The sequence below is a fragment of the Podarcis filfolensis genome, assembly GCF_964270895.1.
Source record: "Podarcis filfolensis genome assembly, chromosome: 2".
In the NCBI taxonomy this organism is placed as follows: domain Eukaryota; kingdom Metazoa; phylum Chordata; class Lepidosauria; order Squamata; family Lacertidae; genus Podarcis; species Podarcis filfolensis.
In genome coordinates, this window is record NC_139605.1 from 24,586,610 (window position 1) to 24,609,868 (window position 23,259).

The 23,259-nt window shown below is 41.0% G+C and overlaps 2 protein-coding genes across 5 annotated transcripts in view; both read left to right on the forward strand.

The window, feature by feature from the left end:
• The window catches only part of LOC310757157 (uncharacterized protein C3orf49), a 285,131-nt gene that overhangs the window by 41,687 nt on the left and 220,185 nt on the right, over positions 1-23,259 (forward strand). The gene's annotated exons all lie outside the window — the stretch shown is intronic.
• Positions 1-23,259, forward strand: part of ATXN7 (ataxin 7) — a 92,417-nt gene that overhangs the window by 22,234 nt on the left and 46,924 nt on the right. For 2 of the 3 annotated variants that reach the window (XM_083600693.1, XM_083600692.1), the window contains exons 3-4: positions 6,777-7,076; positions 8,448-8,516. In XM_083600693.1, the coding sequence (XP_083456819.1) occupies positions 6,788-7,076; positions 8,448-8,516 (358 nt within the window). In that variant the 5' untranslated portion in view covers positions 6,777-6,787. Of the gene's footprint in view, positions 1-5,955; positions 6,108-6,776; positions 7,077-8,447; positions 8,517-23,259 lie in introns of those variants that run through there. The other variant, XM_083600694.1, reaches the window with a different exon arrangement.

Sequence of the window (23,259 nt, forward strand, 5' to 3'; positions counted from 1 at the left end):
CAATAAAGCAAGATGAGCGCCGCAACCCCAGAGTCAGTCACGACTGGACCTAATGGTCAGGGGTCCCTTTACCTTTTATACAGAGGTACCTCTGGTTACATACGCTTCAGGTTACAGACTCCGCTAACCCAGAATTATTACCTCGGGTTAAGAACTTTGCTTCAGGATGAGAACAGAAATCATGCTCCGGCGGCGCGGCGGCAGCAGGAGGCCCCATTAGCTAAAATGGTGCTTCAGGTTAAGAACAGTTTCAGGTTACGAACACTCTCCAGAACGAATTAAGTACTTAACCCAAGGTACCACTGTACTGTTATGCTTTTGGTTCTCCTTCCCTTCTCCTCAGGCAGGCCTGTTTCCATACATTGCTTTTTCTTCAAGTTGCTGAATGTTGCACACCCCCTCCCCGACCAGTTCTTTGCTTCCCTACGCAGGCATGTCAAATTCCATATCTGAGAAGTGGGTTTCTCAGGTGCTGTCTGTGTATTTATAATCTTTATTTTTCTACCATTTGTTTTAGTACTCCCCCAAACTATATCAGAGAACTAACTTTTTAAAATAAAATTTGATTGATTTAAGAGAGAACCATTTTCTCTTTCATTAACTTCTGTTTCTTGCACTATATAACATATGAAACTGGCTCCCCACTTGCAACCCCACAAAAAGAAAAAGAAAAATCAGTTTCTGAACTGACTTTATTTTTCCTAGTTTGACTTGACAGTCCGCAATCTTGTCCATTGAAGTGATGAATTGATCTTTCTGCTGCCACTCTTCTCTTTCTACTGGAATACTGATGGATTCATGGCATGTTGAAAGAATGTTTCAGTAGTAGAATAGTATATCACCAGCCAGCCTAAGGTGACATCTTAACATGCAAAATAGCTGCCAGAAGTGGACAACAAAATTAAGCATGCACGCTCTCTTTCTCTCACCCACACAAACACACCCACACTCACACCCCAGCTTTACTAGTAATGATGTTACGTGAGCCATAGAGCAATAACTGAGCAGTATTGTGGCAGGCAGGGGTATCAGTTCAGAATCAGCATCTTTAGGCCCCTTTCCTTATATATAGTTCAGTTGCAGAGTCAAATATTAGTGATTAAATGGGCCTCAAGTGGACTCTGAAAATAGTATTATTCCACTGGACTTTTATTTTTACCTAGGGCCTCAACTGATTCACAGTGCAGTCCTGCAGATGTCTACTAAGAAGTAAGCCTTTCTGAGTCCAGTAGGATTTACTTCTAGATAAATGGGTGTAGGATTGCAGCCCTACTCTCCTAATTCTATTGCTGTTTGTTTTTATTGTACCTCTTTCAAGCTTCCTTGAGTTAGCATGTGCCTAGAAAACCAGGATACATTTTTTCTCTTTTTAAAAAACAAAACAAAAAAAGCTGTTGATTTGGTATGATGGAGCACAAGCTAGTTTCATTTCATGTTGTAGTAGCTAATGCAACCATTATGTTACACTTGCCACATCTGTCTATTTTGATGTTTGCTTTCTTTTCTCTTGTGCTTACGCCTTGTTTTCACAACAAAGAATGGTGTTATGACAGAACAGGGCTTGAAAATTCTACTTAAGCATTAATTGACCAAACAAAAACCAAAAAACCAACAACTTTGTTTAGAATGAGCCCAAGTATGGAAGTACTCCGACTTCCTTCATTCTACCAAAAATGCCTAGTTACATTTCTATCAGCATTACATGTACAACTTGTTAGTTTCCCAAAGCTGATTTTCACCGAGCACTTATATGAGCAGTAATTGCTCAGCTGGATTTCCAGAGGCATTTTCACGAGGACAAGCCCTTTCTAATGACTTTGATTAGTTGTGATAAAGAAGAGCAGATAGCTATGCTCTAACAATTAAGTCTTAAGGCGTCATTTCCTCATGAAGGAGCCTGTGACTGATTGGCAGATTCTGAAAGTCTGTCCTGCTATACCTTGACACAGCAAATAACCCTCATCTGGAAGTTCAAAAATATGTGAGTGCTTGTCATTCTTTACAGGTGAAATATGTTTATTACAGCCATAGTTCTGAAAGTAGGAGGTGTAGTAGCTGTCTTGAGCCCTCCCGTCCTCTTGATTGATTGCATTTTATCTAAAATTTATAGCCTACTCAGGGACTCAAAATGGTCTACTTACACTTTTACAGTTCACATTAAGAAGCAAATGAGATTCTGGAAGGACTTGCTTTCTACCTAAGGATCCAAAATGATGGCTGCCCTTGGTATTCTGATTTCCACTGATTCTCCCACATGTCTTCTGGATTTGAGTAAGGGCAGGGATTGGTTTTCCCCAGGGTTTGTAAACACTTTGAAGCAGTGATGCGGATGCTTGCTGTTTCTTAGTGCTGCAAAAGCCTGGTGAAAAGTGGAACAAAACTTCTGGTTTTCCCATCTCTGGTAAATCAAAAGACATCTCCTCCGCCCCCCCCCAGCCCCCCGTAAGTTCTCTGTCTATAATGATAACCTCTCGCTTGTTTGTGGATGGCACTGTTTTGACTACATAAGTGTCAGTACACTTGCTTAACATTGAAAATTGCACTTTCTCCATCATTCTCTAACCACCCCATCTGCCCTGGTTCTCTTGATTGCATTAGCTGATCTGCTGTACAGTCAAACCTTGGCTCCCGAACGGTTCCATTTTCAAATGATTTGGTTCCCGAACACCGAAAGCCCGGAAGTAAATGCTCCAGTTTTCAAACATTTTTCGGAAGCCAAACGCCTGACGCTGCTTTCGCTTGAGTGCAGGAAGTTCCTGCAGCCAATCGGCAGCTGCAATTTGGTTGTCGAATATTTCAAAAGCTGAACGGGCTTCTGGAATGGATTATGTTCGACAACCGAGGTTTGACTGTACTGTCAAAGTGGTGTTTTGTCCAGTGGCTGAGTGTTAATAGGGACCTGGAACACTTTAGAACTGGGGGGGGGGGCTAACCTGTGGCCATCGAGAGGTTATGCTGAACTACTGTTCCCATCGGCTTCAGCAAACATAGGCAATGGTCAGGGTTGATGAGAGTTGTAGTTCAGCATAACATTCAGAGGGCCACAGGTTAACCACCACTGCTTTAGAATTTGCTTGTGGACCTTGAAATTCAGTGTTTTTTGAACTTGAGACACCTCATCATCCCATACATTAGTAACGTACACTGACTGAACAGATACTGTATGTATGTGATTACTGGGCTTCCAGCAACTTAATTAAATCATGAGCTAGCAAAAAAGTTCTAACTTAAACCCAAACATTTAAAAGCTTATGAGCCTATGGTATTAATGAAAATACTGTATACTTAGAATGGTGTATGGTTCTTCTTCGACAGCAGGTGTTTTTTTTACAGGTGGTGATCAAAGGCTCTGTAGGTGCCTCATCTGTTTCATTACATATTCTTTATACTTTGTAGTCATCACTGCTTGAAATAGCCTCCGCACAGTGATTATTCCACATGGTGACTACTCTACACAGCAACTTCAATGTGTGGAGCAGTTTTGCTATTGCTCTATTCAGTTGACGCTCCTGTAACGTGGCTGTGGCATGGACATTCTCCATGCCATTGAGCCATCTATGTGTCAAACTGTCATAGTGTTCATACTTTATAAAACTTTAGTGTAGATTCAGGTACATTTATCCTCGTGATAACTAATAACTATATAGTCAGTTAACTGTATTATTATATAGTCAGTTAGCTGTATTATTCTTGAAAATAGAAAAATCTACATGGCAGTTACTCTTTGAGATAATCTAGCATTATTTACCAGATAAACTTTGTTTCATATAATTAATAGTCAATGATTCTTCAGTAAGCACAGTATTCTGCCAACTGTCTCTTAAGACCATTTGGGGTGTATAATAGGAAAAGCCTATCAGATGCCAGTAGAAAAATTGGCAATGAATATCTTTCCTGTCTTGCCAAGGAGACATTCTCCCACTCCCAAGTGTAAATAAAACACTACTGGTACAAAGAGCTGACATACAGCCTTTCATATCTTTTTTGCAAAAGATAATATAGAAAAAATAATTTGTATTTTTGTGCCAGTAAGGTGCATTCCTGTTTTTTGTTTGACAGTAAGCCCCATTGAACACAGAGATTACGAGTTTTCCAGTAAATACAGGATTTGGCTGTATGAGTTGGATCCAGCTACTCAGAGTAGACTCATTGAAATTTATGCATCTTAATGAGTCATCATCATCAATTTCAACATATCTACTCTGACAGTGGCGTAGCGTGGGTTGTCAGCACCCGGGGCAAGGCAAGTAATTTGCGCCCCCTAACCCGTGGATTTGCGCCCCCTAACCCATGGATTTGCGCCCCCTAACCCTAACCCCCAGATGTTGCGCCCGGTGCGACCGGCCCCCCCTGCACCCCCCACGCTACGCCACTGTACTCTGAGTAGGACCCAGTTGGAAACAGCCCTCTGCCCCACTGAATTACTTCTGAGGAAACCTGTGTAAGATTAATCTCCATGGCTATGTACTTACATAGACGTAAATTCTATAGAAATCAGAAATCACTTTCACTTTCACAAATACACAGTAGAAGTATATATTGATAATTACAAAGGGTATATAATGCTTATGACAATATATTATCACAGAGTTTGTTCGTGATTTGGGTGTATAAGGCATGAACATGGTTTTGAAATACAGAGCATGTTGAATAAGCAGCACATATTGCATGGTGTGCTAAATTTGAGCAATCTTGTGTTGAGCATTTCAGCACATGCATTTTACATATGAATATCTTATTGGTTCATGATGTGTGGTTTTTAGCACTCTCAGGATAGACCTAATTTTTTTAAAAAATGCCTACTATTTTTTAAAATGTAAGTGGGACCTGCAGTTAGATGTTGCAATATATCCTGATCCACATCAAATGCTTCAGTACTTCAGACAGCAAACCTCTAGGAGGTGATAAGCTTTTAAGCCAATTCCCTCTCACCCCCCAAGTAACACTCTTCTTGAACTGAACTCATGAAGCTATAGCTCTTGGAGACCACTAGATCTACATTAGGAGTTGGGTGGGTTTTTTTAGTATTTACTTTTCCACTTCTGCGTGGCTAGGGAGTCCCCTAATAATTTAGAAACCACTACTTTATTTGTGGGTGGCCCAGTTTTATTTTCAAATAGTTAGGTGCTCAGTCTGCTGAGTATACTCTCAGTATCTATGTATGTATTGATGACATTTTTGAATGACTGAGTGTGTCTTGAATGACTGAGTGTGTATTTATGTGTCTTGAGTTCTTTTATACCAAAGTGTTTTGTGATCCGCTGAAGTATGCTAAAATAAAATATTCTAAGGAAATATTCTAAGGAAATTTGTGCAGATGCTGCAAAAAAATAATATACATTCCAAAAGCTGTGTAATGATAACCTCCTATAAAGAAGATGGTTGCTGTAAAACCATTCTTGTCCTCACTGGAAGAAGTAAAACCTCTTGAATACTTGACGTAAGGATTAATATCACTAGATTTCACTTTGAGATCGAGAACAGTACAAAATTGCGAAGTTGCAAGCACAGTTCCTCTGAGGACAATGAAAGGGTTAAGCAGGGGTCTGAATAATATTTCTTCCTGATCATCTTTTAAAGCGGTTAACCTTTTATTTTGAGAGAGAGAGATTCCCCCCACCCTTTTCCTGGCGCTTCTTTTCTTTAACTCCCTAGCATTGGAGGAGGTGGGGTGAGGGTGGGGGGGAATTGGCAATCTCGGTCTTCATTCATGCTTTTGACAGATAATAAAGCCCCGCTCTGGGAGTGCGCGGCGCCTCTTTCGACGAGGAAGTCGCCGTGCGCCGCATCCCATTGGTGCGCCGGTGCGGAGCGATTTAAATATTAAATGAGACCTTTTAAGGCAAGATCGGCGGATGACATTTGCGAGAGGAAGGTGTCCGCGGCAGCGCTGGGGGCGGGAGATGAGTTACATAGATGGGGTTAGTTTCCTGCTTGTTTCCTACTCAGCCTCCGTCCCTGTGCTTGACGTTGAAAACTTTTAAGGTGGGAGGGAGCCCAGAGGGAGGCGTCTGGCGTTAAGGTAGCCTCGAGAGGGGACGGGCTCCCGGGAGCGCCTAAAAAGAAGAGTGCGGGGTTGAGCAGTGTGTGTCATGAGAGGAGATTTGGTGGGTTACGCGGTTGTGGAAACGAGACTCAATCGGGCGGTGCGGGGACGGCGAGTGGGGGGCGAGCTGCCTCCCGGGCTTCCTGGCTGTGTGGGAAAGGGCCCCTGTGCCTTTAAGAGCCTGCCTCTGCTTAAGGGGGAAGCGGCGGGGCGGGGGCCCGACTGGGATAATATGCGCGGAGCTTTGCGAGACTCCTAAAATTAACCGACTTCCTTTCGCTGAAGTTTCTGGAGTTCGTGGGGCCGCGCGGTCCAGCTTTAGGCCGCTCCCATGGCACCCTCGGAACCGGCGCCCTGCGGGTCTCGCATTGGGCTGCTGGAGGGAAGCGCCTCGCGATCCCGGCTGTCGCCTCGGGATCCCCGATGACGGCGATCGTGCTGGTCGTCGCGCTTCCTCGCCTTTTCCATAATAGGGGGAAAGGGGGGAAAAAGAAAAGCCCACTGGTTCGCTTCCCCGGGCCGATGATTATGAACCTGCAGCGGCGGGTTAATGGGAAACTGGAAACAAAGGCGGCGCGAGGCCTCTTGCTGGTGCCGCTTCTGCCCCTGCCAGCCTTGCGCCCGTAGCGGCAGCCCCGGTTCCGCCTGGCGAGAGGGGAATTCTGCCGGAGCTTCCTTAAGCGGCGGCGCCACCTTAAAGAGCCTGATGACTTTTCTCGTTACATTGTAGCAGCGGAAAGAATGTCGGCGCGGGCCGTGGCTGACGTCAGAGGGGAGCAACGCAGAGCGGCGGCGGCGGCCAGCAGGCAGCAGCGGCGGCCCCGGCACGGAGGCGGCGGAGGAGGAGGAGGCGGAGGCGGAGGCGAGATCGGCCCCGGCCCCGCCAGCACTGCTGCCGCGAGCACGACCCCAGCCACCAGCGCGGCAATGGCGACGGTCGGGGAGCGCAAGTCCTTGCCCAGCCCGGAGGCGATGCTGGGGCAGCCCTGGAGCCATTGGGTCGATGCTGCTAAACTTCACGGGAACGACGGTGAGAGGTGGATGGGGGAGGGAAGGACAGGAGAGCGGTCCGGCCCGGCAGCCAAGGGGTTAACCCAGCTGGTCGCCTGCGGGGACCGGGCGGGGGAGGCGCTCCAGCCTTCCTCTTGTCCCCGGAATCTGTCCCAGGCTCGGAGATAGGTGGGGAGTTGCGGTGATTGGCCAGGAAGATCCAGGTTTTCACCCGGAGCCAACTCCACCCTGCCTCTCTCCGAGGTTTATCTGCATGTGGGTAATCCTTAGTGTGACTGTGACAGGCTGCTCTCCAATCCTTAAGGTATAGGTATGCTTCCTCAACTGAGAGCAGATTTAGGGTATGTTCTGCTCCTCATTTACCTGAGTTACCAAGAGAGCAGCTGCATGCTTCCAGGTATTTTGTCTCTGCTAGGGCCATTCCTATGTTGCAGTTTTTGTTTACAGGTGCTCTGAGCTGGAACACAAAAGCCACATCAAGCAAAAGACTTTAATGTGTTTACCACTCTCTTTTAGGAAGGCATTATTCTGAATATTTAAAGTTGTTTAATATAATAACTACATGGCTTACTAATCAATGTGCTTTTTGCTTTTTCACATCTTACAATATGTGCTCACTTGTGTGTTCCTACAAGTCATTCCCATGACTAATAAGGTATTTGGGGGACTGACTTACATCGTCTGCCTGTGAATGAAAATGGTCACATGGGAAGTGTTTCCAAATAAAAGTATATACAGGTGCATGCAACCCATCTATATATCAAATGATATGCATGGATCTTTTGAGGTTGTAGTGCATTCAGCTTTTATTTTTAGGGACTTGCTGCAATGGTGACTTATATATGACGGTGAGAAGTTAAGTACGGCGGTACCTCGGTTTACGAACTTAATCCGTTCTGGAAGTCCGTTCTTAAACCAAAGCTGTTCTTAAACTGAGGTGCGCTTTCCCTAATAAGGCCTCCTGCTGCAGGTGCCCTTCCACCGTTTGGCTTCCGTTCATAGACGAAGGTAAAGTTCGCAAACCGGGACACTACTTCCGGTTTTGCGGAGTTCGTATACTGAATAGTTTGTAAACAGGGCTATTCTTAAACCGAGGTGCCACTGTATGTACTATGTTTAAGTAGGTGTCTGTGATTGGAGCTGTTTTTTCTACCTTACTTCTGTTTGGTCTATCTAATGAATTCACCCCTTTCTAGCTACCTTGCTTATGTGAGATGAGGGGAAAGAATGTGTTGTATACTTTTGCAGCAAATATATTTTATAGCTATCCTTGGAACAAATGTTTCGTATTAACATTGGCAAAAACAGTGTCTAGCATGTCATTTGCTCCATAGTCACCATTCCACAAGGACTCCTTAAACTGAAGTTCTTATTTTTGTTTGTCACATAGGAGCAACCTTGGAAGAAAATTTCAAGGAATATGGGAAAAACCGAGAAGCGATGCGACTCTGTAGAGAAGGTGAGTCTGACGTGAAAAGGTCTTTCCATTCATAGACTGGTCAGTGAAATGGGCAGATGTAGGGTCTTGCAAAGGCCTATGTTTGCAAGCCAAATCTGTTTTAAACCTGAAATTAATATTTTGAGGTTATTATAAGCTTGATCGAGTGGCTAGTTTTTGTCTAAAAGCATTATCATATTTTCCTATTATTTATTGGCTGTTTTGCTGATACATATATGTTGAATTTGATAACATGGTCTCTGTTTCCCATCAGTTTAGCAATGCTTGTATCCCTCACTAAGTCATTAATATCATTTAGGATATTAGGATATCATTTCGGATATACTTAAGTCCAGGGTCACTTCCGCTCTGGTCAGTTTCATGATCGATTTTTCTAGGGCATGATTGTTGAGGGTATTATTAGAAATTTTACCTCTTCGTTGAGGCCAGTACGTGTATTTACCCAGTTTATGGCCTAGAGTTCACACGTAACACTAAGCCAGTGTAATGTGTCTTAGTATGAACAAGGAGATGTGTGGGCTCCCAGGAAAAAGAGTGTGGCTGCTTTGTTCCCCTTCTAAGCCTGATACTACTGTGCTGCTATCAGCCAAGTTGCGGTTCGGCTTAGTGTTATACCTGAACCTGGGCTTTGGGGTGGGAGCAGATTTAACCATGAGCAGTAAACCATAGAACAAACTTTGGCTGTAGCTCATGTTTTGTCAGGAGCGAAATAAACCATGAGTCTTGGTTCAGTTATAACACAAAGCCAAACTGTGGCATAACTTTACAGGAGCATGGCACAAACAGGATTGGAGCAGGAGCAAAGTGGCCGCAATATTCTCTCTGAGAACCTGCATGTTTGCTTGTTGTTAAGCTATGGTTTGGCTCCGCATTGAATGCAAATCAGGTCTCCATAGGGGTAATTAATGTCCATCACAACAGTAGTAATATCTCTTTTGCTTGTTCCAGATTTAATTGTCCATCTTGAGATCACACTTAGTACTTTGATCAGGGTTACAGTTGTTAGTACATTTTGAGTACTAAAATATTTTTCAGACTTGTTAAGTAATTCTGTGGCGTGTTATGCTGGAAGGGCAATTGTGATTAGTTTCAGAAATGTTTTACTTTGCAAGGACCGCTTAGTCAGGAGTGCTAATTTAAAGAACACTATTTTTTTTTAAAATAGAAAATATGTATTTGATCAATAAAGCTAGATTTAACTATCAGAAAACTCGTATCTCAGCTAAAAAAAACTTCACAGAATCAAGTTGGAACCTATACAAGGCCACTTAAATGAATAGGGGTGAGGGAGATGTCCAGCAGCAATGCTTGGAGAACTAATTCATCCTTCAAATCAGCAGCACAAAAATTGCTAGTCCATGTGCAATTGGTTCTCCAACCCACAATATACCTATATTGGGGAGAGAGAAGACAGAATAGACTGGAGAACTGTCCACCATCTAGCTCCCAGTGGTCCAGCTAAGGTGGCCTCTCCCTCCTCAAACTGCCTGTAAGAATTCTCAAAAACCTTCTTGCCCCGAGGGTATATTAATGGTTTGAATTATTTATATATATATATATATATATATATATATATATATATATATATATATATATTTAGTAATCATTGGGGATATATGGACAACTTGAAAGAAGCCAAGAACCAACAGTCCACCATTTTACATAAGCTTTACTTCTTGTCCTTTAAATCCTTGGCAAACATAATCCTTCCCCAGCCTGGTGTCCTCCAGATATTTTGGACTACAACTCCCATCATCCCTAGCAGCACAGCTGAGGCCTCAGAGTTGAGAATATATTAAAACAAGGAAGTTGCCTACTACTGCAGCTGCTCTACAATGTTAAGTAGTAATTGTGTATGCACAAAACAGTTGTTAATACAAACCCATGTAATTTGCACAGAATCTAACTATTGCTATACTGTGGGTTTGTTGTGTTTTCACAGTGGAGTGACAAAATAGCTTTGGTTGTTTAGGACCGGGAAACCAGATTGCTGCTAAAACTTCTAAACCACACCTCCCCAAATTGGGCATTATTTCAGAGTTACCATCCAGACACAATTCGTACTTTTAAAAGTGTACATATTGTTCCTGTGTATGTGCTCACATTGTGTCAAGGCACTGGCCTTGATTCTGCAGAAGTTGTGTTGGAATGAATTGAGTGTGTGTGTGTTTTTAAAATGCCCCCCCCCCCATTTTTAAAATGATATTCTTATACATTCACATCATTTTAAATTTCTACACTTCTGGGATTACTTAGAGCCCTCAAACTTCCCCCACCCCCACTTCTGGTTTCCAATTTCCCCCTATTTTTGCATCTAATTACATTTTTCTAATTCATTTTATCTCCTTTTTTTACCTTAAATCATACTACATTATAAGTGTTATCAAATCCTAACGTTTTTAAGTCTCTACAGTGGTCTTTAAGATATTCTATAATTTTTTTCCACTCTTGACTAAATTTTTTATCATCTTGGTGTCTGATCTTCACAGTCATCTTTGCCATTTTGACATAGTTCATAATCTTGGTTATCCACTCTTCTTTGGTTGGGACTTTCTCTTCCTTCCACTTCTGGGCGAGTAGCATTCTTGTGGCTGTTGTCGCATACATAAATAGTCTTTTTAAATCTTTTGGTTTTTCATCTCCTGTTAACCCTAGTAAAAAAGGCTTCTGGTTTTTTGATGAAAGTTATCTTAAACATTTTCTTCAGGAATGAATTGAATGTTAACTGTGTGATTAATTTCATTTGGCTTACATGGGATATAATAGACACATATCCCTGCCCATAAACATACAGAGCCCTGTGGGAAATATATTAACATTTAGGTTGCCTGGAGCAGCCAGAGCGGGGTGAGCATCCTAGTTATTTTATTCCTGGTTTAGAGTGGAATCTAAGAGTGTGAGTTGTATTCACTGCTTAAGAATTAATTTCTGCTACATTCACAAGGTGGTCTTAGGAAAGTCCTTGCCTGTCAACCTCAGCTTCCTAATCATAATCATAATCATAATCATAATAAATTTTATTTGTACCCTGACCGGAGCCGGGCTCAGTGCAGCTAACATCATATAAATAATACAATATGCATAAAAACAATCAATCAATTAAAATGCACCCCAAAATTAATTAAAATAAATTAAAATTAAAACTGGACAAATGACAATCCTCAGGTTAAAATTGAAAGCGGTTAATACTCGCCAGGACCAACTGTTTCCTCTGGTATTATAAGGACCTGTGAGTGGGCTGGGAAACCTCCTTCGTGCTTGTTCTTACACAAAGAGTCAGACTGAACCCTGACCGAAGGCCTGGCGTAACAGCTCCGTCTTGCAGGCCCTGCGGAAGGATGTCAAATCTCACAGGGCCCTGGTCTCTTGTGAGAGAGCGTTTCACCAGGCCGGGGCCACAGCTGAAAAGGCCCTGGCTCTGGCCGAGGCCAGTCTAATCTCCCTGGGGCCCAGAATCTGTTATTTGCAGACTGTAAGTTCCTCCATGGTGCATACCAGGAGAGGCGGTATGATGCCCAGGGTGCAGGGGACTGAACTGCCTTGCTGGGTTGTTGTAAGGATTATCTGAATAATATACATGCAGTACTGCAGTTTACTTTGAACAAACTGCGGGAAGCAGTGAAAGACAGGAGGGCCTGGCATGCTCTGGTCCATGGGGTCACGAAGAGTCGGACACGACTAAACAACAACTGCAGTTTACATGCAGGAAACTGTCACGATCATAATGTGGCTACACTTGGAATACTGTGCCCAGTTATTTTATTGCTTTTCAAAAAAAATAAAATGTACAGCTAAAATGTACAAATTTGCTAAAAAGGGGCAACCAAAATTATTAGGGCTTTCTAGGTTAGAAGAAAGTTGAATAATGTGGCAGGGGGAATGATCATAGCTTACATATCATATGAATGTTTTTATCTCCCTCAAAATACTAGAACTATATATCCAATAAAAATGACTAGTGATTTAGGATTGACAAAGGGGGAGAACTACTTCACACAACAATTAATTTGTGGAATTGTCTGTCGCAACATGTGGTGATGACCACTAGCTTAGAAGACTTTAAAAGGGGGATTTGATACATTCATGATTGAGTACATAGTCACAAGTGGTGTGTGGGAAGACCGCTCGCTTGAATGAATGGGTCCTTCATTGTGCTCATGTTCATTGGGTATATAATTTTACAGAAGTTTGTACATATGTATGAGCTCTGGCTAGGGAACAGTCCCTGATGCTACAGTACATGTAGGAAACTGGGTTTATGAGACGCTTTAGTGCATATAATTGCTTTAACAACAGATTCCACTTCAGAAAATTAAATAATTTTCAGAGGAGTTTAAATGTGTCTTTAAAATAGTTTGCCTACTATGAATGATTTTTAATTTATTGTAGTTTTTGCTGGCCAAATTTCTCTAGTTTTATTGAGGAAATATTGTGCAGAGCTTTGTTGTCATCCTAACTGATGTATCCCATGTCCACTGCAGTCTCCTTACCAGCTGCCGTTAACTTTGTCTAAAGAATGAAAGCAGATTGACTTGTCATGGTGGTTGATTACTATGATTTTCATAGTTTGTTATAATTCATGTCAAAGTTAAATTAGTAGGCCCTGATCTATGCTTCACCTTGTCAGTTTCCAGCATAACTGGACTATACCTTACATTTCTTTGATTATAACTAATTTGGAGACTTAAACTTCTTTATTTTAATTGTGGAGTATCTGTTTACATTTTTCATGTCCTGTGGTGTTTAGTTTCTGTCTTGTGGTATTGGAATTCCCATTGATTATGGCAATCATATTCTCTCAAAAGTGCCCAGCCTTTTTTACCTTCTTTGCTTTTTCCTAAATGATTTTCCAGTTTGCTTTTTAAAAATAATTGAACAGTGAGAGAGAGAGAGAGAGAGAGAGAGAGCACTGAACCAACCTGCAAACAAAAAAGTAGTAGACATAACTTTTTCTTTTCTTTTTTTTTTCTTTAAAAATCCTTTGGCAGTTTGGCGACTTGTGTTTTCTTGTTTTGTCTATTCTTAATATCACTATATGATTTTATTTTTTTTTAGCATCCCTGGTGTCTTAGTAGTTTGAACCAATTCTTAAATACTAAATTTTTTCACCATTCTATGAGCATCTTGAGACTAGATTGTTACAGTTCTGTAATTTATAAAAAACATATTGCAGTTTCCTTTTTATGAGAAACAATATTGGGAAATTAAAATTGGTGCACAGTGAATCATTTTTCTGGTTGGACGTTTAGAGCATCATTGTCCCATAAGATAGACTGTTTGCTTACCAGTACAGATAAGATATTATTGTTTTATTGGCCAAAACTAGATTGGGTCTCGCCCACTCTAATTACAGTGGCCCAGTTTGGATATTCTGGTAAACATAAACATGGATGTTCAGCATAAGATCAAGCTGCAGCTTCACCTGTGGTGCAACTGCAGGGAGGATTTTGGCAGCTTTCACTTTCTGTTTTAACAGATTAATTTGACAGATTTTTCTGAACTGGGGAAAGATGTTTCCTTTCAGTAAAATCATGCTGATGTGGTCTTGGTGCAGTACAAACAGCTGGTGGGTTTGTAAGTTTTCATTTAAATGATATAACAGATTATATATCTTCCTCTTATATGTTCAGCCTTACCTTTAACTTTTTTTTTACATTAAAAAGATAAATGTGTAAAAGGTCTTCAGCTATGTCGATACTACTTCCTTGAAATCACATTCTGATTAGAAACAGAATGGTTCCAGCAAGCATGTTTTCCACTTTAGCTAGAAAGTGTTGGCAGTGTATTTTGGTGCTGCTCTAACATGGGGCAGAAGCATTGCAAGGTATTGCGTTCTTTCATTAGAGTTGAGGGTTCCCAGGGGAGATTGCTTAAAATAGCAGCAGCAAGTGAAGAATTAAAGGCAGGGTCTAAACACTCACATGTATTTTCAAAATATATGTATAGTTAAGTGTCAATAAGTGATCCCTGTTTGGCAACACTGCTCACAAAATTGGACCTTGGAACCTCTAGGTCAGAATTCTTTTCCTGCTTTTCCAGAATTTTTTTCCTGCTTTCCTATCATTTTTCAACACAATCAACACATTTGCAGGACGAAAAGAAGTGGCTTCATAAAGCTCTGATTCCAGAAGATAACATATTGCTTTCGTAGTTTTTAAGAGATTGGAACATGACTTGGAACACTTGGAGTTGCCAGGACACTCTAGCTCACTCTAGCCTGCTGGACAACTTTGCTGTCATGTCAGGAGCTGCTTATCAAAATACTGTTTATCAAATGCATTTTTTGATTATTATTATTTAATTAATTGCCTAACAAGTAGCATGAAGAAACCAATTCCCACCCATCCAACATAGAATAAGTCAGTCAGCTGTATATTGGCACCTACCAACTGCATGCAGATGGTGAAATTTTCTTCAGCATTTCGGGTTCACATATTAAACTGCTAGTAGTTGTCTACTCTATGAGCATCCAGCAGTCCAAAGGTTATATGTGACCTTTTTAACAGGCGTGCCAGTCTGTCACTTTGCTCTGCTTTGCACTTGAAATTCTTAGAAAAGGATCTGATCTAAACACAAAGCGTGCAGCCTCTTACTTAGATTTGCTTGTCACAAATTAACGAGAACAAAGCTAGTCCTTGAACAAGAACGAACGAACAGAGTGTCCAATTGGCAGAGGGTAGCAGGGTAGAGATGGTGACCTGAAGCAGCTGGGATGCTGGAAGAATTCTGCATAGATGCAAATAATGCTATCTAAATCTGTAGTGACAGCATGTCTTCAGTCAAAGTATTCAGGTAATGGCTTGAAGTATTTCACCTTCAGTACAGATTATTTTTGTACAGTAGTAATATTGATGCTACAGTCAAGAGCCACATTTTAAACCTGGCAAACACAAGGAATTCCTGCTCAAGTGGCATTGCTTTTCATTACGAGACCCAGCCCTGCTCACCTAAAGCTGTCCTCTCCGTTGAAGTGAATGGAAAAGTCCTTTTAGATTTTCATGTATATATTGCAGCCCAGTGATCACAAGGAATCGTAGGGTGTAGAACAGGGGTCAGGAAACTTTTCCACTGTCCCTCAGACCTTGTGTGGGGCCGGACTATATTTTGAAAAAGAAAGGAAGAACGAATTCCTATGCCCCACAACCCAGAGATGCATTTTAAATAAAAGGACACATTCTACTCATGTAAAAACATGCTGATTCCCGGACTGTCCGCAGGCCGGATTGAGAAGGCGATTGGGCCGGATTCAGCCCCCGGGCCTTAGTTTGCCTACCCATGGTGTAGAACATATACCGTATTTTTTGCTCTATAAGACTCACTTTTCCCCTCCTAAAAGGTAAGGGGAAATGTGTGTGCGTCTTATGGAGCGAATGCAGACTGCACAGCTATCCCAGAAGCCAGAACAGCAAGAGGGATCACTGCTTTCGCTGCGCAGCGATCTCTCTTGCTGTTCTGGCTTCTAGGATTCAGAATATTTTTTTTCTTGTTTTCCTCCTCCAAAAACTAGGTGCGTCTTATGGTCTGGTGCGTCTTATAGAGCGAAAAATACGGTAAATTAAAGGCTTTTGCGGATGTCGTGGCCCTAACAATCTAATGTAAACCTAATGTGGAACAACCTAATGTAAGCATTCCCAAGGTTTTAGATGAAATTAAAAAGTTTGGAGAAGTGGCACGTTTTTAAATAAATGTAGAAAAGACTCACAATCAAGAGAATTAACATGGATAGACAATGGGCTACATACAGAGATCTGCTGGAATTTACAGGGAGTGAACCTCGATTGAAACCAATGGAAGAAGTAAGGAGCCAAATTACACATTGGTTACATCAAATATATGAAATGTTTAAATTAGATTTTAAAAAAATGGGTTTCCAGATCAAAGCTCAGTTTGAAAGAGAATTATTATGGAATAAGGATAAATTGTCAAAAATGTATAATTTTTATTAGAGGGGGAACCAAAAGATGAGTTAGTCAAAGCGTCAGTGACACACTGGGCAATGGATATAGGGCATAACATAGACCTAAACCTCTGGGAAAAATTCTGGAGGAATGATTTGAAATTTACCGCATGTTATACTTTGAAAGAGACTTGTATGAAAATGATCCATAGATGGCATTTAACAGTGAGTAGGTTGGTCAAGATGTACAAAGTTGGATCAGATCTGTCCTGGTAATGCAGACAAACAGAAGGAACATTTTTCCAAATGTACTTATATACCGCCCTATACCCAGAAGTCTCAGTGTAGTTAAAAAGGTTAAAGCCTATGAGGAAATGATCGACAATGAGTTTTAAAAATGTTTAAAACAACATTCCCCCCAAAAACCTGAGGCCTTTTTGTTAGGAATACTTAAGTCTGAAGTTCCCAGTTGTGAGAAAAAAATATTTATGTACACAACCACAGCAGCTCGAATTTTGCTAGCCCGAAGATGGAAAGTGAGTGAGATCCCTGATAAGGAAGATTGGAAATTTAAGATGATAGAATTTGTGGAAGCAGCAGGTTTAACCTATAGAATAAAAGAGCAAGAAGAATCTTTATTCAAAGAGGAGTGGAATATTTAGAATATAATTCTGGTAGCATTTAGATAAATTCAGCAGTATGGTAAATATTTGAAGGATGTTAAACAGAGAAATGATTAGATTGGCTATAGTAAAATATGCAGGAATGATAGATAAGTAAAATGAAGCATGAAAAGGGAAGGGGGGAAGTCAATTGTTACATGGTATTATGTAAAATGTTTATTTTGAGATGTATAAACTGAAAATTAATAAAAATTGTTATTTAAAAATGTTAACAACAAATCATACAAGTAGGTTTCCATAATGGCCTGGTTCACACAAAATGCTAAACAATGTTTTATTAAACTATAGTGTATTAATCGTGGACTATGGTTCACATTGCTAATATCATCTGTGTATAGTCCTGATATTTTGTGTGGTTTTAAATCATTTTAACATGTTGCATATTGAATGGGAACACATAAATTTATTAAATAAAATAACAGATACAAATAGATACAGTGCAGATAAGAAGGAATGCTTTCTGGGACTCCTTAAGAGCCTGTCCCAAAGTATCCAGGTTCATGGGACTAAGGCTTGGCAAACAATTTTGAAAGGCACCTGAAATGTTGCCTTGTGTGACAGCTTGATAGGACTAGCCAGACAAGTTTGACTGCAGTGATTATTGTTAGAAGGAAAAAACACCCTGTAGGCTGCACTACAGTTTGTGCAGGCATGAGCTGAAAACTTGTGGCGTAAGACAAAAGTGCTTGTAAACAGTATGGTCCAAACTGCATGGTATATATGTTACTGTCGTGCAGACATTGCCTTCTAGCATATGCCAGATCCAAACTGGAAGCCGCTGGATATTATTATGATTGGAATGCTTGTAAAAGTTTCAGACACGTCAGTTCAATAGCATATGCTAATGTTGGCATCCAGCTGTCTTGGGAGACGGTGGAGTGTGCTTCCGGGGTGAAGTCAAACTGCTGGAGAATCTCAGCACCTGATGTGGCTGCAGAGACTGGCAACTTGTAACTGCTGCCTCCAGTTTTCTTTTTGCTGCAATAAAAACACCAAAGTGACTTCCCTGGGAGCGCAAGCCTGGGCAGTGTGTATGGAGGTTCTGGGCTGCCCAGGTGACACGACTCCCCTCTCAGCCACACTGATGTGGTCCTAGGGAAAGCAGAGCAGTACATTTGGCACCAGCTTGGCTGCAGGAGTTACTGGAAGGAGGCTTACAAGACTCCATCCAGCTGTCTTAGGAACTCCACTCCAGGCAGGAGGGAGAGAGAGAGAGAGATTGAATTAATTACTGAATAGTTACTGATTTTACATGCTTGAAGAACAGTGGCTGGAAATCATTATAACACTAAGCATTTATTCTTGCCTGATGGAAAGACCTCCCATTTTCTCTCCTTAAACAAAATATTACAAAAATAGAGTTACAGTTAAAAATGTTACATTGATACAAAGTTACACACACACACACACACACACACACACACACACACACACACAGACACATATATATCAATATCAGTTCATTTTCTTTCTGACACACTCTCCCTCTAAGCCTCTGAGTTCTCACCCCTGGTTCAAACAAACAAACAAACAAACAAACAAACAAATTATCTCTATTCGAGCTGCTCAGTTTAACTCATACTGGGTTCATTTATCATGTTACTAATCAATGTTTTGAAACAATGCATTTCGAAAAGTGGGTTTTTTCTGTGGAGAAATAGTATGAAATATTTTCTATACCACACAACTGATTCTAGAGTTCCCTACATTCTCCTTTTAGATACGTGACTTCTCATTAGTTCTGGTTTTAATATTGTGATTAATATAATTGCTGCATTCTGTTTTATTTCATTTTAACTATTTTTTCTTCATTTAAATTTCATGTTTGTATAATCTTCTGTACCAGCATTGCCTTCTGAATTTCAGAAAGGTAACCGATCAATATGATAACACATGTATGCTAACTCATGAGATCTGCTGTCTTTTATATTGCATAATTTTTTGAAGTCTTGGTATTCTTGTGTTACTTATCATACATGTGTTATCGTATTGATCTGTTGTCTTCTTGGACGTATTTGCAGTAGGATACTTTCTCTTCTTGAGACAATTGGTCAGGCAAATACGCTGAATGTTTTATCGGAATCCTGAAAGTGTATGACTAGAAATACTTAGCCTTTTAAAATGTGAATTCTAGAGTAGGCAATGCATTGTAGCAGTTTATGTAACATTATTAATCTGTAAACTAGCTGAATAGTTTTGTTGTTCGTTTGAATATAAGTTGATTTCTTCCTACCTTTTGTGGTACAGAGAAGGATTCTTCAGCATTACCTTAGAAGTCTATCTGGAGTTAGCACATGTAATTGATTGACAGCAGTTTCAACAGGTTTCCTAAACACTTTGACACTCAGTTTTGGGGATGCTCAAGAGCACTTGCCTGACCAGTGCTAAAAAACAAACAGCACTCTGAAAAGTGAAGCTGGGGCTGACTGGTGGATGGTGCTGGATGGTGGACGTGATGGGACCTTGCATGCCAACACCAAAATAAGCCCAAGCCTTCACTTTCAGCTGTCAAGAGAAAGGGGCTGGGCCTGTCCATTTGGGTGCTAAGGCTCCCTAGAGTGCCTGTCTCTATCTCCAGATCTGGAGTTGGAGAGCAGTGGTTGCACACAGGTCCACAGGTTTGATGGACCTCTGCTACTGTGGCTCTTAGGATATATGCAGTATCTACTAATCTATTAATTTCTCAATTATTCCTCTTGTCTCTCAGGAAATGTATTTATGCAGTGCTGACGGCGCATGGGTGTATGACAATATGTTTTGGATTATGCCCCTAGGTACCATAAAGGCTTTATTTAGTTTCAGACTGGTGTGTTTTAATATATGGCACCTAATGTGTACTGTTACTTAGGAAATGTATGAATTGTATAGTGGGAAATGTGACTTCAAGTAATTTTGTCTTGATTTCAATCCATCCTAAATTTAAGAGTAAAACTCAGAGGCATCATGCCCCATGTTTAACCTACTGGCCATATAACCCATGAAATTCACTTCCTTAGAGACTTGCCTAAACTGCTTTCATTGCAGATTTTAGATAGCGGGCAACAGATTTTCTAGGCTGGCATTTAGAATGTTTGTTCACTGCTGAACTTTTTGTTCTTATATAATGTAATTGTCTTGGTATTGGTTGGTAACATAAATTGTTGAAAGCAAAGGGGTTTGGGGGGATTTATATACCACACCTTATTATTTCAGGATAGTTTTACAAGACATTACCCGCCCGCCCCCCAAGCCAGCACAAACCGCCTTTTGTACAGCAGTATAGAAAGTTGGTATTCAAATTAAAAGTGAATTGAAAGTGAAATAAGGCCTGGTTTGGACATAAGCAAAAATCTCACCTCCACCCTTGCCCAGCCCTTTCGCTTCTGCAAATACTGCAACTGAAGACTTTTTCTGGCTTAATTACCCATAATTTATCTTTACATCAAAATTAGGGGAAACTGTGGTTCAGAACAAATCAGGATTGGGTGGGAGGCAGGGAACGGAATACACAATAGTAACAAAAAAGATAGAGAGAAGGGAAATACAGTGGTACCTTGGGTTAAGGACTTAATTCGTTCTGGAGGTCCGTTCTTAACCTGAAAGTGTTCTTAACCTGAGGTACCACTTTAGCTAATGGGGCCTCCCACTGCTGCCGCGCCACCAGAGCACAATTTCTGTTCTCATCCTGAAGCAAAGTTCTTAACCCGAGGTACTATTTCTGGGTTAGAGGAGTCTGTAACTTGAAGTGAATGTAACCTGAAGCGTATGTAACCCAAGGTACCACTGTAAAGGAAAAAGTAGAGGGAGATTCGTTTTTCAAGGCCAGAAGAAATTATCTGTGGGTATTTAATATCTAGCCTAAAATAATCAGTGTTCTTTCTTGAATAGTAATTGGTGGCTCTTTGGCCAGTGGTTGGGGCCTTTTGCTCTGTTAAGCTTTCTAGTGGGTTTGCAACCCCCACATGACATGAACAGTGGGGCCTTTGTCATATACCACCACAGTGTGTGTGTGGAGGCGGTGTATTTGCCTGAAATTGGGCAGAGGGATTTTACTCCATTGGGAGTTCTGCTGACACACGATCCCGTGCTCAGTTTCAGGGAACTCTGCCTTCCCATTGTAACCCTGTATGTCACAGCCCCCACTGTTTGGAGGAGTGTCACTTTGGACAAAGTTTTTGGTTGGTTCGGGGGGCTGCAGGGACCAGAGGAGGGAAAGAGAGCAGTCACTTGCATAAATTGCATAGCACTCATGCAACCATTAGATGCTACCCAAGAAATTTACCATTTGCTACTTTTCTTGGTATTGCAAATTTTGGCCACCAGACAAAGGAACCCATAATCTCATTTAGGACTCCAGGATTAAGCACCCACAAGGGGCATAAAGCATTGATTTTCAGATGTTGGATTGGGACCCACAAGTTCAGGGCCTAATCCAAGGTGGGTTGCACCCAAAGCACTACCACCATACAATTATGTAGGGGGGAAAGGGGGAGGTTATAGGTTGGTCCCATGGCTGAAAGGGTTGAGATTAATGGTATAAAAATTACATAAACTGATGTGCTCAAATAATTTCATTGCTTACAGTAAGTCACAAAGGTTAAAATTTGATTCTTGAGTGCTGTGGAGGCTAGCATAATACATTTTAGCAACACAGGAAGCCGCCTGATACACATTTCCAAAATAGTTTCAATACTTGAGATTGGAAATGTCAAAATGAAGTGCAACTTTGTTTTAAATAAGAATTAAAAAATAAATTTTAAGAATCAAGGCAAGTGATTTTCATGTTGTTTACTGTTAAACTATGCTATACTTGTAAACAAGCAGTTTCCATGGTACTCCAACACCATTCCAAGTGTTTTTAAATAACCAGGCAATAAATTTTCAGAATGGCAACCCATTCATAAGATCTTGTTCTCTACATGAATGTAGTAGCGGGGTGGACACGGTCCACTTGTTTGAGGCATTGTGACTGATCTGGCTATGAACCTTTGCTCAAGTATTCGGTTGCAGATTCCTTGCATCAATAAGTGATATGCTGTGAGTGAGAAAATAGTTTCATACCTCCTAAAGAGATATGCTTGGAGGTTTTACCATCGTCCAGACTCGTTGACTGTGTGTTTTGTTTGTTCTTTGTCCATACAATGGTAGTTATAAATGTCATTCTGCCACGGAATGTACTTTATGATGTTCTGTAGAAAAGCTAAGCTGTTGATACAAAACTGATAATGATTGGCCCTTACTGCATAGGCTGTCTTGCAAACTGAAGAAATATGATTTAGCTGTCCATTATGTATCTCTTAAAACTGTTTTAATTGCAGAGTACAGCCTGCTATCCAGATTAAAATGATATTGATTGGTATATTTAGTGCCGGGGCAGCCTGTGCTTTGAACTTATAGACCTGATTCAAACATAACTGGACACCATGGTTTCCTGCCTCTGGCTTAGGCTTGGTCTCACAGCCTCACCCCTTTCATCTTTTGTACCTGCAAGGAAGAAGCAAGAGACGTTCAAACAATACTTTGTGCGAGCAAACCAGCTTCAGAGCCTGGTTTCAGATCCTGGCTTATTCAGTAATCACAGTTTCCCCAAGTTCATACACTGTGGCAAACTGCTGTTACTGGCATCTGTTTGTCTTGAGAGAGAGCAATGGAGTGCGCTTCTGGGGGTGAAGTCAAACCACTGTTAGCAGCACGGAAGTGACCTCCCCAGGATGCCAGCAAACAGTGGCTTGTTTAAAAGCCGAGACTTCTGATCTTCTTGCAGGTGTGAAAGTGGGGATGAGCCCATTAGTTCATTAACATAGCAGGAAGACATTTTGAAGGTGATTTTCTAGCATATTACCTCTGTTTGTAGTCAGGGAGATAATATAGAAACACTATTCCAATTTAGAAGTCTATTATAATAGTAGCCTACATGTATGGTTTATTATTTTGTCCAAATGTCATTGTACAGCCAGGTTTCCTGCTCAGTTTTTTTCACTCCCTTTTGCAAGTGTTTTCTAGGTCTGTGGTACCAGATGGCTAGGATATAATATCCTATTAAATAGAACTATTTGATACATAACGCTGTCTAGTTAAAGCTATGCCTTTAAAATGTATGCAGTCTGATCCTATACATGTTTGCTAGGAAATATTTGCTAGTAGTTAAATTCCTATGCCTTTGAGTAATGCCTTAGAAATGTTT